General features: G+C 37.5%; 1 protein-coding gene across 1 annotated transcript in view; it reads right to left on the reverse strand.

Annotated features, from left to right (window-relative positions):
• Window positions 1-4472: 4472 nt before the first annotated feature.
• LOC129939655 (hemocytin) overlaps window positions 4473-18760 on the reverse strand; it is a 32586-nt gene continuing 18298 nt past the window's right edge. Inside the window, exons 26-42 of the mRNA XM_056047754.1 lie at window positions 18467-18706; window positions 18182-18409; window positions 17821-18109; window positions 13726-13903; window positions 13376-13671; window positions 13204-13309; window positions 12723-13132; window positions 12186-12666; window positions 11922-12127; window positions 11541-11851; window positions 7093-7383; window positions 6011-6878; window positions 5834-5953; window positions 5557-5772; window positions 4894-5487; window positions 4725-4828; window positions 4473-4657 (exon numbers count right to left, since the gene is read on the reverse strand). Of these exons, the coding sequence (XP_055903729.1) occupies window positions 4538-4657; window positions 4725-4828; window positions 4894-5487; window positions 5557-5772; window positions 5834-5953; window positions 6011-6878; window positions 7093-7383; window positions 11541-11851; window positions 11922-12127; window positions 12186-12666; window positions 12723-13132; window positions 13204-13309; window positions 13376-13671; window positions 13726-13903; window positions 17821-18109; window positions 18182-18409; window positions 18467-18706 (5058 nt within the window). The 3' untranslated portion in view covers window positions 4473-4537. The remainder of the gene's footprint in view (window positions 4658-4724; window positions 4829-4893; window positions 5488-5556; window positions 5773-5833; window positions 5954-6010; window positions 6879-7092; window positions 7384-11540; window positions 11852-11921; window positions 12128-12185; window positions 12667-12722; window positions 13133-13203; window positions 13310-13375; window positions 13672-13725; window positions 13904-17820; window positions 18110-18181; window positions 18410-18466; window positions 18707-18760) is intronic.

The raw sequence follows: 18760 nt of genomic DNA on the forward strand, positions 1-18760 counted from the left end.
TAAGCCGTTCAAGAACTGCCCATGCATCCTGAAAAATGTACTGTTTGGTGTGGTTTGTACGCTGGTGGAATCATTGGACCGTATTTTTTCAAAGATGCTGTTGGACGCAACGTTACGGTGAATGGCGATCGCTATCGTTCAATGCTAACAAACTTTTTGTTGCCAAAAATGGAAGAACTGAACTTGGTTGACATGTGGTTTCAACAAGATGGCGCTACATGCCACACAGCTCGCGATTCTATGGCCATTTTGAGGGAAAACTTCGGAGAACAATTCATCTCAAGGAATGGACCGGTAAGTTGGCCACCAAGATCATGCGATTTGACGCCTTTAGACTATTTTTTGTGTGGCTACGTCAAGTCTAAAGTCTACACAAATAAGCCAGCAACTATTCCAGCTTTGGAAGACAACATTTCCGAAGAAATTCGGGCTATTCCGGCCGACATGCTCGAAAAAGTTACCCAAAATTGGACTTTCCGAATGGACCACCGAAGACGCAGCCGCGGTCAACATTTAAATAGAATTATCTTCAAAAAGTAAATGTTATGGACCAATCTAACGTTTCAAATAAAGAATCGATGAGATTTTGCAAATTTTATGCGTTTTTTTTTTTAAAGTTCTCAAGCTCTTAAAAAATCACCGTTTATAAGGAATAGGGTCGAAGACAAAACGGAGCCCTGGGGCACACCAGCATTCATTTAATGAGTTTCTTCCTTCCAAAACAACTTGTATTGAACCGTTCGAAAAAATTTCTTATCCAACGAAGAAGAGATTCGTCGAGAACGTAAGCTTGCATTTTCGATAAGAGAGCAAGATGGCAAATAATATGAACCATGAGATCATCAGTGGACCTATTGCAACGAAAGACGCAGTTTCGATAAGAAGCATATAGTTTGGTGTTGTGTCCGGTAGACGAAACTGTCGTTTTAAAAAGAATCGGAGGAGTTTTTCAGTGGTCCCCATGATTCTGCAGCATACAACATGATGGATTGAATTTCCATAAATATTTTGCCATACTGTACCAACAGCGTTTTCGGAAGCCGATAGATTTTTCTCAAGGTGCTTTTCGGAATTCGGGTTGCTCGTTACAGTAAAACCATGGTATTGATATTCTTTGACATACTTAATATAAAATCGACGATTTCTTATTAAAGGTTTGTTCTTATCCTGAATCCTTGCACTTTTTCTAAGAAAAAAATAAAAAAAAAAATTAAAGTATTACTAAAGCTGATTCAAATTCTTTCTTTTTGACAGCAATCAACTTTTTGGTGTGTGTCGTCAATGTACTAACAAATATTTAGATGAAATCTTTACATGTATATCTTAACTGTATAAACTGTAGGTACCCTCCATCCCTGGCAACAGTACTCGAACACAGGAAAGGTTTAGAGTTGTAAGTCACTAGGTTCTAGTTCTCAACGGACTGTTGCGCTACCTTATTTATAGATGATGTGGCGTACACGATTGTTCAATTGTCTTTGACAGGTTAAGTCATACAATACTGGTGTTGAAGTTAAGGAAATTTTTGATTTCACGAAAGCCTGACAACGTGGTTATAAATTTTCGGGCAGACAAATAACATTATTTTGATTTTAATAAAGTTCCAAATATTTTTACACTTATTCAAACGTACCACAAGGGTCCATTTTAAGGCCATTACATTCTTATATTTGTAATGTAGATATAACTGAAAATATGTTTGTCATTAGCATAACCAGATGAATTAACTTTTTTTGAATTTATTAAAACTGTATGTTTTGCTTTAAAAAGTTCTTAGTAAATTGTTTGAATGATGAATAATAATACAGAACTAAATATAAACAAATACTCAAAAGTTATAGGTTTCATTTTTGGAGTTGCCAAATTAAAAAAAAGGAATCTTTTTATGTATTATTTAATATGTTGTGTTTCATAGCTCCTAGTATACAGACCTATTACTTGGTCTCCTGTTAACTATGCTCACAATTATGATTATTATATTAAAAGAGTTCAGCAAAATTTGGGTGACCTTAAAAACAGAAGCATTAGTTATCTTAAATTTATACCCTACAAAGATCACTCGAATTAAAAAATCATCTTAGAAAAAGTCTTTGTTATGATATAACATATTTTCAAGTTCAAAATTTAGAACATTAAGAATAGAAAAACACCATAAACAATAATTTAATATTATCTTAGAAGTTGAAATGTTGACAATATTATTAACAATAGTTAAATGATAATTTTGGACTTTTAATTGTTTTTTTTTGTTAAGTGTAATCGATATGACATTATTAAAATTTTATGGAGCCATGTTGTGAAAGTTGACCACTTTTCTTTTTCAAAAATATGTATTTTCTAATCATTCGATTTTTAATAAACAATACGTTTTGTAGGCCTGCTATTAACAAAATAAAATATCAGCACTACCTGTTAAGCACTTAAAAAAGACAAAAGCAAATTGATTACAAATCTTCTTAAAGAAAAGACAGAACTAAACATTTTATGGACAAATGGAAATGTTTTTAAAATTGAAGAACATTAAAATGGTTTAAAAAGTAATGCCTTAAGCAACCCCAAACACACAAACTTACTACAATTTCATACTACTAACAATGAGTCCTTTTTTCGTTTTCTCTTTATGATCTATGTGTCATGTTTGATAAAAATTTTAACTTCTATTATCTTCTCAAAATACTCAACTCCGAAAAAGCATATTTACAATATGTCAAGACCCAGAATGCACATAAACCTACATTAGAAACATCGAAGTATTTATTGCTCTGTGCCTAAAATAGAGAACGAGAGTAGTTTAAGTTTTCTAAAACTCTCCTTCCTTGCAAAGATGTGCAGTGAATTTTCTTCGATGTTCATTAATAATCCAAAACAAGAAATATACCAAACCTTAGATACTATACTCATCCACTGTATGATATTCCCTATAAAACCCCAGAATAGTATAAATGTCCTTTACCTACTTTGGAACTCCCTCCTGCTGAATTCTCAGGGCTTCAAATAAGTAGATTTTATCTGAACAAAACTCATCTAAATGCTACATACACAGTACATGTTTGTTGAAACTCTTTGAATGATATATTTTTGGGCTCAGATCGTGTTTAGGAACCCTCCTATGTATAAGGATTGTATTCGCTCAGAATTCATGAATGCAATGCATCCTGTGTAGTGTGGTGTTTCTATATACCACAGCGCATCATGCATTCAACAATTTATGTGCACTCTCAGAATTCTTTAGTAGGTGACATCAAGTGAATAAATTGAGCCTTCGCTTTTATTCAGGACCTTTTTTTTTGTTGCACTTGGTGTCCTTTTGTTTACCAATAGAAACTTCAAGACTGGGTCTCGCATATCAGGAAATCATGCTTCTATAACCTAACCAATACTTTTGGAAAATGCTATAAAATAAGGAGACAAAACGAAAAAAGGATATTTTAGGAATGGGCGACAAAAACACCCACTTTCACCATCATATCTCTGTAAATAAAGACAGCGACACATAAATTGATTGAATTTCGATAGAACAGGAAGAAATAATATGTTTTGTGAATTCAAAAGAATATTCTCGCAGCTTTATTATTATGGCTGATGTGCTTGTTCGCTTTTCCAAAAACACAAGTCCCCTTCTCTTTAAGAATATTTTACTCCTCTCCATCATTTTGTTCGAGTGACAGAGCTATTTTGAAGGCCTGCACAGATTTACGACTCCAATAGACAACTTAAGTGCGCTGCCAGCACACAGAGTCCTTTGTCTGATGGTGTATACAAGAAATCGAACGGTGTCCTTTTCCTATATTTTGCTGCTCCTTTTGGGAACAATTCAATGTACAGATCAATGAATACCTTGTACAACCTTACATGAGTGTGGTGTTCATCATGGTTCGTAAGTTAGCCGCACATTTTATTTGTTTTTTGAAGGATTTATTGGATTTTTATTGTTGAATCCTTTTGCCGGTTAAATGTGGGATATAGAGAAACATAGACAAGAAAAGAGCGATGGGAAATCAAAATTATTAAAATCCAATTGGAAGTTTTCTCTAATAAAGTTATAACCAATTTATGAATGTTTATAAGAACATAGATTTACGAGTAAGAAGTTATTGGAATCGGTCCGAATTGTCGGAGGTCTTTAAAGTTGAAATAAAAGTTTTTTAGAAAAATATCTGTGCCTCTGTGTGTGTGTACGTACATTCGCTACGTTTTTTCTTCATCCAGAAGAACCAGAAGAGAAATCGACTTTAAATAAATTTTGTTGTAAAATCTCGTTCATTCTCTTTATTATCAAATAAACATAGTTTAATTTCTCTTAAGAAAATAAACGTTTCTTAGATATTAAAATAATACCTCTAATTGAATAACCCTGTTATTTTGTTTAGTATTCTCATTGTTTTACTTTTAAAGGTTTTGGAATCAGATTTTACCCTTAACTTTTAACTTTAAGGATTATTCCAATACGGAGAATTGAAAACTCAAACGCCTTATAAACTGTACAAATGTTTTTTTATTGCTCTTAAAAATTATAATTATTTAGCGATGCATTTTCTTAGTTTCTAATCAAACGCTTAATCGGGGGCTTATTCATTCGAATATCAATCAACGCACTGTAATCGGGTTGTTCAGAGTTCGAACATGCACTGCAACTACACGCTGAAGGAATTTCAATCTATAATAAAATGACAATGAAAAATTTAAAGCCTCACTCATAACAAAAATTAGGATGAAAATCTTACATTCTTTACAATCCTAAATCCATCAGGACAATTAAGAGTAACAGCAATTGTTTTGTAGGCTTCAATCGAACAACAGAAACACGTCTTATCTTGGCCAAAGGATTCTGAAAAGGACATCATATTCATCAGACAAAATTTACCTAAAGCATTCCTCTTTCCAGATACATACCGATGTTATACTTGGATCCTGATTCACACGAACCATGACACTCTGTGAATCCAAGAATAGGTTCGTAGTTCATGCAAATGCCATGAGCAGGATTATTGACTCGAACAAGATTGATTGTTTCGCTGGCCGAAAGTGATGAAGGGAAACAGTTCTTTTGGTCGACAGGCTTGGGCTTACAAATCTTGCAACAACCAACATCTTCCAATTGTTCTGGCGGGCACTCACTCACATCCATGCAAACTTCCTTGCTTGAAACTATCAATAACTGTCCATCGTTGTTCTCGCAAGTGAAGGTGGTACAATTATCATCACTGAACCATTGGTCTCCTACCGAATAGAGCTTATCCTTGAGGACACATTTTGTTTGAACACAATTGCCACAGCATTTGGTCTCATCCAGGCGAGTATATTCGTAGCCAAGTTTGCAGGTTGTATCACAAAGCTCGGTGATTTGTTTGACTTCAGTTGTGTCATTTGGACCATAGGTACATTGCTCTTGAACACAAGGCTCTCCGGGAACATTCCATTTGTCACCTAATTTCTTGAGGACTTCGATTTCACCGATTTCAACAATACACTCATCCTTGGGAGGAGCTGATAATGGGGTGAGAGAAAACTTTATAAGCAAAGTTATTCGAAAGTTGAAAAGACATTTAAACTTACTACACACAACAGAAGGGCAGCATTCTCCAGGTAGAGTGACAATCTTGAAGTCAAAGAACTTCTCGGAGCATTTTGCAGGTAACTCAGGACAAGTGCTTACATCACAAACAGCAGTTTGTGTTGGACAGCAACCAGAATAGTCGTAAACAATCTTTTCTCCAGTTTTGAGAGGGAAAGCCTCAACAAAGGATTGACATTCAGAAACAGGCTTGCATTCTGAAATAGAAGAAAAGTTTAAGAAGAGAAGTTAACAAGATATTTAATGATTATTTCTTGCCACAAATGTACTGCGGGCAGCCATCAGATCCAATTTTTTGTTTCTTGAACTGGTCGTCTCCACATTTTGGCAAAGGAGCGTCTGGACATGTAACTGGAGTCGGTTTCTTGGGCTGTGGAACTATAAAAAAAAACATGAATGAAAAACAAACCTAATTTTCTTCAATAAAATACATACCACAGATATATTTGGGACAACATTCTTCCGAAGAACTTATCTTTGAAGGCATAAAGTCTTCCGAGCAAATACTCTCTTGAACTGGGCACTGTTGTACAGCACACTCTGTCTTTCCATTGCTCTTGCAAGTACAATCAGTACATTTATCCTTCTTCCAGGTCTCTCCCACTGTATGGGCGCCATCATCGCACTTGATACATTGTTCCTCCGCGACACACTTATCATTGTCCATAACCTTACCCGGTGGACAGAAACATCCTTCACTCTTGCCAGCCGCACAGTCCTGCAAATCTTTCTTAGGATTGACCATAGTTTGTGTATTCATGTCTTCAACTTCGAACATGTTAGCAGAGTCACAGGTCTTCAAGCAGCCACAAGGTTCATAGACCATAGAATTTGGACAATCATAGGGACACAAATCGGGACTTCTCCAATTGAGGCATATTCCATTTCTAGCACATTCCCTTGCATAGGCTGCCAAAGAATTACAAGCACCCTTTTGGTCATTGCCAGGCTTACACATATCCTGCTGACAAGCAGACACATAAGTCAAAGGCTCAACAATTGTATTGCATTCCCCGAAAAGTTCAGCATCGAAGAACTTAAGACATGGGTCCTTCTCCGGTGGCAGTGGCAGGCATTGTTCGATGGACACATCCTCACTCAAACACTCATCCTCGCCTAAGCCCAATTTAGGTTCATCTGCCTTCCAACTTTCGGCAATGTCACAAACATCCACTGGTGCTGGGTTCGACTGCCAAGCCCTCTTCTTAGCCGGATTCATCTTCAGATCGTCGTTGGGATCTCCGTTGCAGTCACCGCAAAGACCTTCCATTTTACTGCCATATTTAAGGCTAGGTACACGTATCTGGTGAAAAATGATTGAGTCATGTTATAGAAAAATAATATGGATTCATATGTATGATGGGTCTTCCAACCACACTCGCTCAGGTGAATTCCTCTAAACCCTCTCCTTGGTGAATCCATAAATACCATTGAAGGGTTTTTTATGGTTTTCTCCCTAAAGAGAACTTCACCAAACCCCAACTCTGTTCTCAAAATAAAAAGGGTAAAATACCTACCGAATATGCCATATCATCGAAGGAGCTAGTCACTTCGACATGCGACTCAGGTAACGTGAGTTTCAATTCGTTCCTATTGGTCTCCATAATACCCATCCAGGTATTCTTGAATGGCAGCTTCTTTATTTCCATGCCATCGATTAGCACCATAACCGATTCATTGGGTACATCACGTTGAATATGAATTATATGTTCGCCGTGTAGAATATGAAGTGATTTGGCACAGCTTGTGTTGGGGCCCATCGACGTTGGTAGTCCCAATTTCTTGCAATCATCCATTGTAACGTAGACCTACATAGGTATAAATAAAAAGGATATAGAGAAGGAGGTACAAATATGTGCAAGGATGTCGATATGTGTGTATAGATAGCTTTATTATGGAAGCATTAATATATGTGAAATGTTTGGTAGGAAGATTAGACGAGTATAAAAGTGTGGGAAAATATAGACCGAGGTACAGGATTGGGAAGGAAACATAACGAAAATTATGTCTGATGGAACGCAATAAAAGGGATTTGACTTCTTTATAAATTGTATTTTTTCAGTTCTTGAAGAATTTTAAAAATTATGCTGGTCCCTTAAAAAATTCGCCTGGAAGAAATCAAAAGAAAAAATATTTTTTCCGGCGATGGTTTCTGTAGACGAAATTAAGGATTTTTAAAAAAATATTTACACTCAAAACTTAGTTCATATTATAATTTACTCAGAAATTTTGTGTATATTCAATCAGCTTTATATCTTTAAAGAATAAATCTAGAAGATATGTTTTTGCGTTCCTTATCTATTTTTGGGTTCCACAGGGCAGTAAATTAGGGCCACTTCCTTTTATTTTTGTTATAAATAGCAAGGGGCGATTAAAACAAACCGGGTCTGTAAAAGATGTAAAAATACCAGTGCCTGTTCTATTCGTACAACTCGGTACTGTAGAAAATTTTGTATCGACGAGGAAGAGGAGGAAACAGTTCTTCACCTTCTCTGTACAATGTACATGCCCTCCTCTAGCTCAAAAACGCAAGAATTATATAGGAGAATTCTTCTTAAACGATCTTATGGATCTAAATCATATCAGCATAATCAGCCTCTCACGTTTCATAAGGGACTCAAACTAGTTCCATTGAGCTTAGGAGGAAGCTTCAAGATTCATGTGGTATCACAATGGGCTGAATGGCTTCGTTAATAAAGAAAATATGCAGGCTTGAGGCAGCAATCCCTACGTACTCCATGAGTCGTCATTGCATACCGATTTTCCTACAAAAAAAAAACTTTCACAATAATGATGGTTTATCGTTTTGATAAGTACTGGAGAGCTCTAGGTAACGCTAGTTTGGTGGCCCTAGGCTCAATGAAAGGAAAATCCCTATGTGCACCTCCTCGCGGTAGAGAGCGGATAACGCTAACGCGCAAGAGGACCGAGCAACTGCTGGAATAAGCAGCTAACCCAGCTTTGCTAGACGGGACACTGACTAGTCCCTGGGTTGAAGAAAATCTATCCAAAGGTAGAGTCTGGTGGTGGATTCGCTTTTTAAGAAGGCCAACGGTAGCAGTAAGTAGCGTCTGTATTCCAGAGTGGGCGGCTACAAAAGGCGTCTGTTTTCCCATAGTGGGCGGCCTCAATAGGTTATGTGTTCGACCATACAAAGGGCGGGTGCGCCTGTCGAATCTGAGCTTATGTATGTTATTAATCTTATATCGGAAAACACCCTAGTGGAAGGGTATATGCTGTTACATGAAATATGACAACAACTGGAAACGAGTCCCCAAGAAGGTAACTTTTTTATGCAGTAAACCGCACATCGGATTAGGGGGTGCGGCATCTTTCATGCACCAGCGTCAAACAAGACGCCATAATAATAAATGAATCGTCAAAAATTAGTAGAAGTCTTTCAAGTAATGCAATGGATACTTTTGGCTATGGTATACGTATAAAAATCGGAACTTGGAACGTTCAATCCTTGTTCGATCCTGGGCATTAATGAAACAAAGTGGAGAGGAAGAGCTGAATACAGATCTGACACTGGACAAACGAGAATGATGTATTCCGGAGAGGATGAAAGAGAGGGTGGCCAAAGGCTGCAAGGTGTTGGAATTATGTTGAACGAAGTAGCTAGACGCAGTATTATTTCCTGGGCGCCAATATCTGAAAAAATAATAACTGCAATGTTCCGCTCAAAAATTCGCAACATCACAATCGTTCACTGTTAAGCCCTCACAAATGAAGCGACCGAAGAAGACAAAACCACGTTCTACACTCATCTTAACTCGGTTTACAGCAGTGTTCCGAGAGCCGATATCATGATCGTCATGGGAGACCTCAACGCTCAAGTCGGTGTAGACAATTACGGTCTCTAACGAGTTATGGGAAAAAATGGCTTGGTGTCTTTTAATTGGTGGGACTGTATTTAAACATAAGACGTGCAACAAAGTCACATGTGTGAACCCAGATGGTCATAGCGAAAATCAGATTGATCACATCATGATTCAGCAGCGAAGGAGGAAGTCTTTGTGTGATGTCAGAAATATAAGAAATGCCGATGTGGGAAGCGACCACATTTTGGCTAGAATTGAGACTATACTCAAGAGGAATCAGGCTGACTTCCGCAGCGGTCGGTCGTGCGGTGACCATATCAACACCTTACGCATTGTTCTTGAGCAGTCTGCAGAATTTCAAACACCGCTAAACCTCATGTTTGTAGATTTTGAGAAGGCCTTTGACCGAGTTAACCGAGAATGTATATGGAGATCGTTTCGTGGGAGAGGAATTCCGCCAAAAATTGTTGCCATTATAAAGGAGTCCTACAATAATGCAAGGTGTTTCGTGTTGCATAATGGACAGCTATCCGACTCTTTCGAAGTGCGTCAGGGTGTGAGCCAAGGGGATGTTTTATCGCCAATTCTTTTTCTGCTGGCGAAAGATGGTGATATAACGGTCAGCGTCGGTACAATTGAGAGGCAAGGTCTCATGGCAAATAACATCAGTAGGCTGAACGTGATTTGTCAAACTTTTCGGGTGAAAGGAAAGTCCTGTGGTCTTAAAATAAATAGCAAAAAGACATCGCATTATTCTGCATGATAAGGCTGTTGAAGAGTTCGAACAATTTAATTACCTCGGAAGTATTGTATCAGCAAATGGCGGTACGGATCTGGACGTAAAAAGGAAAATAAATAAAGCTCATGTTGCCTTTGGTGCTCTGTCCCAAATTTGGAAATCCAGTCAAGTCTCCTTACGCACTAAACTGAGATCGAATCCAATGTGAAATCCGTGCAATTATATGATTGTGAAACATGGAAAGTTTCAGCCACCATCTCGAGAAAATCGCAGGCTTTTTTGAACCACTGTCTGCGTCACAAAATCGCGCGATTTTGTCATTTTTATTTAATAAAATTTGCAATACTTTGTTTGCCTTATAATATTTTTCTCAAATTCTTTATAACACCGATTTATGCAATGCCTTTACTGTACTACCAAAAAATATCGAGAGAATAAAACCGGTTCTACCATTTCGTCAGCTGTGGTTTTTTTAAATTGTCTCTATGCGTACATTTATGTAAAAATAAAAAAAACTTATACGTGGGACATAAGTCAGGAATTACGTCTCAGTAGGGTGGGACATAAGTCCCGAATCGAATTCGGGACTTGTGACCCAGCAAAGTGGGACATAAGTCCCGAAAAAGAAATTCGGGACTTGTGTCTCGGGGACTTAAGTCCCTGCGCCGACACAGTTAAGGTATCTAAGGATGGAGACATTTTGTTGAAGCCCTATGCCCCGTACGGGGTTAGAGGACATGATGATGATCGTTCTAAACATATTAGCGAGGTTCTATTGAAAAATAAAATTACTCGCATTTTTTAGCACCGTTCTACTTTCACATGTTAAATTTTAAATAAAGTTGAGAAAATGTAAAGTTAAAAACGGTTCCGGCGGTAATTTTGAAAAATTCGAAATTTGTCACTGCCTTTTCCCATAGTCTATATTTTCAAGAAAATTCTGTGAATTTTTAAAATGGTGACTCTCTTACGAAAATATAGACTTAAAATTTGAACTGAGAACTCCTGCCTTAAATATTCAAACGCTACTATGACCTAGGACATTGAATCACGCAAATATCTAAAGTACGCATTCATAGCATAGCTTGTTAATAATGACTTCATTTGAATCGTTAGAGATAATCGTTTGTTAAAAAACCGTTACCGTTATAATATTTGAACCGATGTTTTTGAACATTAGGAACAATAAACTGCTCTTATAGTTACAAATTTACCTACAAAATTTTAAGGTTCTGAAAAACAGTGTCCGTATTTAAGGTTATTGGTCATGGATTAGTCCCTTTTTTGAATAATAAAACTTTCGTAAGATTCAAAAGCCTTCCTTTTTTAACCCAAAAATACAGTTTGACTAATATTTGAAAAAGTATAAAAAGGAATCAAAAATTAAAATGAAAAATCTCACCTGGAACTGATGTACCCCAGTTGGAACAATATCCCGCGAAAGTAAATACGTACAATTGCCGTTAAAAGTGAAATTCTTTCTATCGTAAGTAAGATATTTCGATGCACCAAATGAGTCACAAATACAATCCTTGCATTCGTTGATTGGAATGCACGTATCACCCTGTCGCAATGTGCCTTCGGGGCAATAACATCCACTGAAACAGACATCCGGCAACATGGGACAGTCATCTCCGTGAACATTATCGCACGACGGCTCACAACGTCGCTTATAGCAATCTGAGTGTACAAATGGTGCTGGACAGGATATCTCTACAAAATAACACATACACAGATATATGAAAATAAAAACAAAATAACGACTTATTTCTTTAACACTCACCGCACTGATGTACAGCTCTCCATGTGTCTAAATTAATATTAGGACTTGATGCCAGACACTGTTTAACGAATCCTTGAAGTATCGAACATTTGCATGATTGTGGATTTTCCTTATTTGACTTTAGACACTCGCAAGTGGTTTCGATGCATTTTGAGACGAATTGTTTGTAATTTACAGCCTTATTGCACTTCAAAAATGAAATGTGTCTGAAAAGGATATTATCATAGAGAAAAAGGACCCCATAAGTGTCTTCGATTGACTTACTTAATTGAATTGCACAGAGATAACGCTTTCATTTGAATAACTCTCGGACAGACTTGTGGATAGCACTCCTCCTTGGGAATGTCCTTGTCAAACCAACTGTCTCCGAATTTATTCGTACTCATCGTTATAGTTCCATTGGGAAGACGCTTATCATCGATTGGCTTGCCATTGAAGTATCCACACAATCCATCGACTGTCTTAAGGTATTTCTCGGAGATTCCCACTTTGATTCCACCGATTTCGTCATATTGAGCCCAATAACCATGCAACGGTGACACTACCAAAATTGTATTACCTGGCTGTGAGATTGTGAATAAGGACTTGGCGAGAGATGACTTAGCCAATTGTCTGGGCGTGTAGGTGAAATCATTGAATTTGAGTTTTTGATCTGGCATTATGGTAAGAACGACATCGGAGGCGACTTCCTTGATGACAAGAACCTTACGACAAACTTTGCGGTCTTCGGTGCAATTTAATTGAACTGAAAACGGAAAAAAGGATATAAAGGATATTTTTGTTATTATTCGTTATTCTTACCTGAAATGTACCACGAAGAATTGACCAAATCCCTAGCAAGGATATGGCTACAAGTTTCATACTTAAAGTCTGTTCCATCAAAAGTGATAATCGATTTTCCACTAAGCTCACAAACACGATCTCTTTGTGGACGAAGAACACAGGTGTATTTCAGACAATCACCAGGTTTCATTTTCGAATTATCAATTTCAACTTCATAATCATCAGGACATTTCGGGATATTGCAGGTAACAGTAGAATTCGATTTATATTGGGCTAGTTCAGGTATGCAAACATATTCAGCGCATTCCTCGATTTCATTGTAGCCAGTTTCGAATTCTGGTGTTGGGAAGTACTCTTCGGTAATGTTGATCATTTTGGTACGAGTAATCTTGCGACCATCATTTGAGGTGGTGAATTTTTTGGAAACCCTTTAAGTATAAGATAAATAAATAAAATGTTTACTATTTTTTTTTATGTTTGGCAGGAATTTAAGACTTACGATGTTTTGAAAATTTCGGACATCTCCCTGGTAGCGAATTGTTGGGTGATTTCCATTTTCATGCCTTCTGGACAGTTTGGTTTGGGACAATGCTTGACAACACTCTCTGGAAAATGAGAAGTTTTCGATTACCAAGAAAGTAGATTAGTTTATAGAACTTTCGAAAAGCTACCTGTCTTATTTTGCGGCATAGCTATAATTTTTCCCCTGCATTCCTCCGGTTCATCATCTTCACAATCCTTCACCCCATTGCACCAAAATTCTTCAGGAATACAATCACCGCTAGATGGGCATAATTTTTGCATTTCCGGACATGGTTCACATTTACAAAGGCATGTAGATGTCTGAATCAAACGTAGTCCTGGTGCACATGGTGGACACTTCTTTCGTTTACATTGCTTAACACCACCCAGAACACAGACACATTCCTTGCAGTTTTTATTTTCGAATTTCGATCCAATTGGATAACTTTATGTGAATTTGTTAAAAAAATGAGGGCAACTTATTTGCTTTAGTTCTTACCTTATGTAGTTTTCAACACATGGACACATATTTTGATCGACACATTTATTGCCATCCCACATTAGAGGTTCCTTGCATTTACATTGCTCCTTATCATCTGGGCTTAGGACAATATTGTCACAAACTTTGCATTTCTCTGGTTTGGTGTCGACAACTGTAACTGTATCCTTGACTTCAGCTAAAAGAGTTGAAAATTTTCAATGATATTAAAATGACTTGAAAATTAAGAATCAAAAAACAATTTTCTATGTAACAAAAAAAGAGCTTGAAAATGATTATTTACTCATTACAAACCAGGTTCCAAATTTGACCGAAGATCTGTGTCTATAAATGGCGATTATTTGAAATTTTCATAAGACCTTTACAAATAATGTGGGCGTGGCAGTAATTGAGTTTTGAACTAAATACTTATTAAATCGTAAAAGTTTTGAATCTATTTCAATGTACTATAGGTTAGAAGTCATATGTAGCTCTGCTTAATCTAGAAGTACCAAAAAAATTTGTTTCACCTAATACCTTAAAATCTAAAGCCCTGATTTCACTTCTTAAAGAAATTCAAAATTTAAAAATGTCCCAAAATTCAACAAACGTCTATATTTCCTATAACCTGTTTAGTTGAGTGATCACAACCTTATGACAGATGACAATCAGAGCATACATAAGTCTTCTGAAATAAAAATTCAAAGCTCTGAGGACTGAGAAAAACAAAATAATTCCGGAAAATCAGTTATCGTTTAAGGCGGGACAAAACATATTCATTGGAAGAAATCTAAAAGGCAATGTACGGGTACTTGTCTGGTTGACTTCGAGAAAGGCATCAACACCGTATGGTTAGAGGGTCTGTATCTAAAGCTAAAGGCTTGGCATAAGTAAACCACTGTTGTATATGCTTTATGACATGCTTAATGGAGTTAAAGATGAGATCGTTGCCGCAATTAAAGAACTTAAGAACAACAAAGCGGTAGCAGCGCCATCGTCATCAAGCGAACTGCTTTATCCGCTCATAAAAGAAGCCTCGACCACCAAAAGCTTATCGTCAAGCTTCCAAAAAAAGAAGATCTTACAAAGTGCGAAAACTGGAGAGGACTTTGCGTTCTACCAGCCGTTACGAAAATAGTAGCAAAAGTCATACTGGAACGCATCAGAGAACACATTGAGGCCACACTCGATGCCGAACAAGCAGGATTCCGCGCTGGATTCTCTTGTATTGATCATAATAACACCCTGCGGATCATTATTGAACAGTGCGTTGAATATTGATCACCACTACACCTGCTGTTCATCGACTTCGAAAAGGCCTTTAATAGACTTAACAGGGAGTATATCTGGTTAGTTTTGTGGAGGAGAGGCATCCCAGAAAAATTTAATTGCTATTAATAAAGCAGCATATGATGGATCCAAGTGTCACGGATTTTGAAATCCAAAACGGAGTCAGACAGGGCTGTATTCTTTCGCCAGTATTGTTTTTGTTCGTGATAAGCGATGTACTGCGCTCAGCTCTGTCAGGTAGATCCCATGGACTTTGACACCCCACTTAAAGCACTTGGATTACGCGGACGATGTTTGCTTACTCTCTCAAAGGATCATGGATCTCCATCAAATGACAACAAGTGTGAAGAGAGAAAAGGAGAAGTTGTGGGGCTAAAAACTAATTTGGGCAAAACAAGTGGAAAAGTAAAGAGCTTTCAATACCTTGGAAGCATCGTTTTCAGCGAAGGCGGAACCACACATCATCTGCCGCATCGGCAAAGCAAAAGCGGTGTTCGGTATGCTGTCAAAAATTTGGAGGAATAACTCTATCAGCTTAAGAAAAAAGCTGTGACTGTTTCGCATAAATGTCGAATCTGTGCTTCTTTATCGGTGCAGCACTTGGAAGGTTACTTCAGCTATAACAGCAAAGCTGCAAACCTTCGTAAATAGATGTTTTCGTAACATCATAAGGATTTTCTGGCCAAACCGTGAATCAAATGAGGTCCTTCATAGAAGGACAGGTCAGGAACCTATAGAATCTTTAGTACGAAGACGTAAGTGGGAATGGATTATACGCTTCGAAAAGGTAACGACTGCATTGCAATGCAATGGAATCCGCTCATACAATAAGGAAGAAGAGCTGGGCGAACGAAAAGCACATGGCGCAGGACATTTGAGGCATAATCGATGTCTCTAGACAAGAGTTGAAGGGAGCTAAAACACATCTCCGGAAACCATACACAATGGCGCGTAGAATAGAGGCCAAATGCGCCTTAAGGGTTTCCCAACGAACTCAACAGGCCTGAGGACCTAAATAAGTAATGGTAGACGGTTTATTGCCAATTTGGCAATATAACATCTTCAAAAATCTTTGATATTAAAAATAGTCTTCAACAGGGAACGGTTAACGCACCGATCTATTTCAGCATTTCCACCAGTGATCTGATAGCAAGTCTGACTGAGGCAGTACCGTATGCTGACGACGACTTATTTGCGTACAGAATGGCCCGAAAAATTGAGGTTATCAAGAATTTTTTGCAGGGTGACTTCAACAAGATTCAGCAATATTGCGATGACTGGAAGTGAAAAATCAACTTTCAGAAACGAGAAATTATTCTGTTCAGGACCCCGCTGTATTGAGCCTCAAGGGATACGAGAAAGAACTGGGAAAATCTATTGATCGTTGACCCAATCGACAGCCACTGGCGAATAAAAGTGTAGTAAAGTAGCTTGGCATCTGGTTGGATCAGTACTTGTATTTTGACAGACATATGAGTGCTGCTCTGGTCAGAGCTGGGGAGCCTTTGCACTGACAAAACAATTGTTTTTTAGCAGCTGTCTTGACAGCAGATTGAAGGTGATTTGCTACATGGCTCTTATCCGGCCTATGATTGCCTATGAGCGCCTGGTATGGTTCAACGTTGCCCTATGGAAAAGATGCGAGAGTTTGAGAGACAATGTCTGTGACGTTGCCTTGGGCTACACAGAACACTAGAGTCGGAGTACAAACATTACTATTTCAACCAGGTTCTATTCAACAGAGTCATCATTAACGGAATAGATCATTTCTTGCTGAAGCTTGGTAGGAGTCGCATTGCGAGAGTGATTTCGTCGACTAATGGCTTATTTTTTGGGGCTTACTGTCCCAAGTCCCAACAATGAATACTACGAAAGTGCACCTTTAAGCGGCAACATTCCAGCCGAAGCTCATTTTTATTTAGACAATCGAGGGTTGATACAGGATAGAGAGGCGGTTCCGCTAATTTACCCTTACAGCCGAGAATTCCTCGTTCTAGACGGAGCCAAGCGCTTTCGGTTCAGTAGGACGATTTCCGATAGGGACCGAAGGAATAGGGTGAGGCAGAAGTACCAGGTTTAGTGCCTTCAAATTGAAAATGCCATTTAAAGTTGTTAATGGCGTTTGATCTTGGCTGTTATGTTAAGTAGTAGTATTAAATTTGGTTAGTTTAAAGTAGCTTAAGTATTAAAATGGGTTCGGTTTTTTTTTTATTTCGATTAAAGTTTTATTTAAACCAAAAAGTATGATAAAGATACCAAGTTTTTTTTAAATTTTCCTGGTCTTAGATTAAGTAATTGTTATTAAGTATTAAAATTGTTCTTAGGCCGAAAGTCAGTAGCAATAAGATAATGGATTTACTAAGAGCAGCCGTATAAGGCCAGTAAGATGTTTTTTAATTTATTGAAATTTAAGCTAGTTTTTTAAAGAATTTTTGTCTAGCTTTAAGATTTTGTTAAATTAAAAAAAAGGTTTTACAAAATCTAGCAAAGTCCTGAACTTGTCAACTCTTTTGTTTTTTAGGGCAGATAATGCTGATAACTGAAAGGCAATCAAAGATCTGATTCTGAAGAGAATTAGAAAAGTAAGCTGACCCAATACTTAATGACAAAAGTTGTCCTTGGTGCAAAATTGTAATGGGTTTCCCAAGATCAGAATGTTAATGTAAAATGTAGTTCATAAAACGAAGAAAATCATTTTGACAGCTGACTGTTTAGGGTTATTAAAAAGGAGAGTTAATTGCAAAAGTTTTTTGGTTGTTAAATTTTTGACAAACCGAAAGCTATTAGATTTTGAAAGATAGTCCAAAAAAACAAATCAATACTTACGATATTGTATAAAGCATCCGAGAGGTTCAATTCGCATGTTGATGTTCTTCTTCCATTTCAAGGGTACGATTTTCATCATTTTCGTTTGAATTTGATTCGTAAAGAAATTCTTCTGTGGTGTATCGCGGTCATGATTAGCAATAAATACTCTTGGTTGTCCTTTGGCTGTTAGAATATTATTCCAAGCGAATCCATTGTTTGAATACAAAACCTTATAGCCAGAAACCCAACCATCGGAACCTCCTTTAGTTATAAGTCCAGTGATGTTTCTTGGTTCCAGGAAGTCGAACTTGATTGACGAAAAAGGAACACACAAATATCAGCACCTTTTGAAAATATTCAAAGAATAAATTAGACTCACTTCAATGTATTCACTTGGAGTATTCAAAACTGGCTTCCAACTTGTGGGTGCCGATAATTTCAACATATCCAATAATTGCATCTTTTTGTTGTCTTTCGATGGTGTAACGCTACTAGCCTTCACTTGGCTTGGATGCATAGTTCCACTTTCAACACCCATCAATTCACGACAATCTTCATGAATCACTGTTTCAGTTGTCGAAATGTAATGAGTTGGCTCTGGTGTCGTCTGAAAATCCTTAAATTCGTAATTTGAAAAGCATAAAGAAGCTGTAAGTCAACTTACAATAGTTGCTTCTGTGGTTGAAGTCCTTTCTTGCCGTTCTCCACATCCCAAAAGCTCAACCCTCATTGCAATCGCCCCATGCCATTTCAAAGGATAAATACGCACCATTTTTGCTTCGATTGGTATTTTAAAGAGCGATTCTACGGGTGATCGCGAATCAATCGGCCCATTGAACAATTGTGGTTTATCTGTCTCATCGACCAGGTAGTGGAATCCCTCACCGTCACTGCTATATAATATCTATATGGGGATAAAATGGTCTGATGGTTAAAAATACTCATTCATATATCAGAG

This window comes from Eupeodes corollae, chromosome 1 (assembly GCF_945859685.1).
Source record: "Eupeodes corollae chromosome 1, idEupCoro1.1, whole genome shotgun sequence".
Taxonomy (NCBI): Eukaryota; Metazoa; Arthropoda; class Insecta; order Diptera; family Syrphidae; genus Eupeodes; species Eupeodes corollae.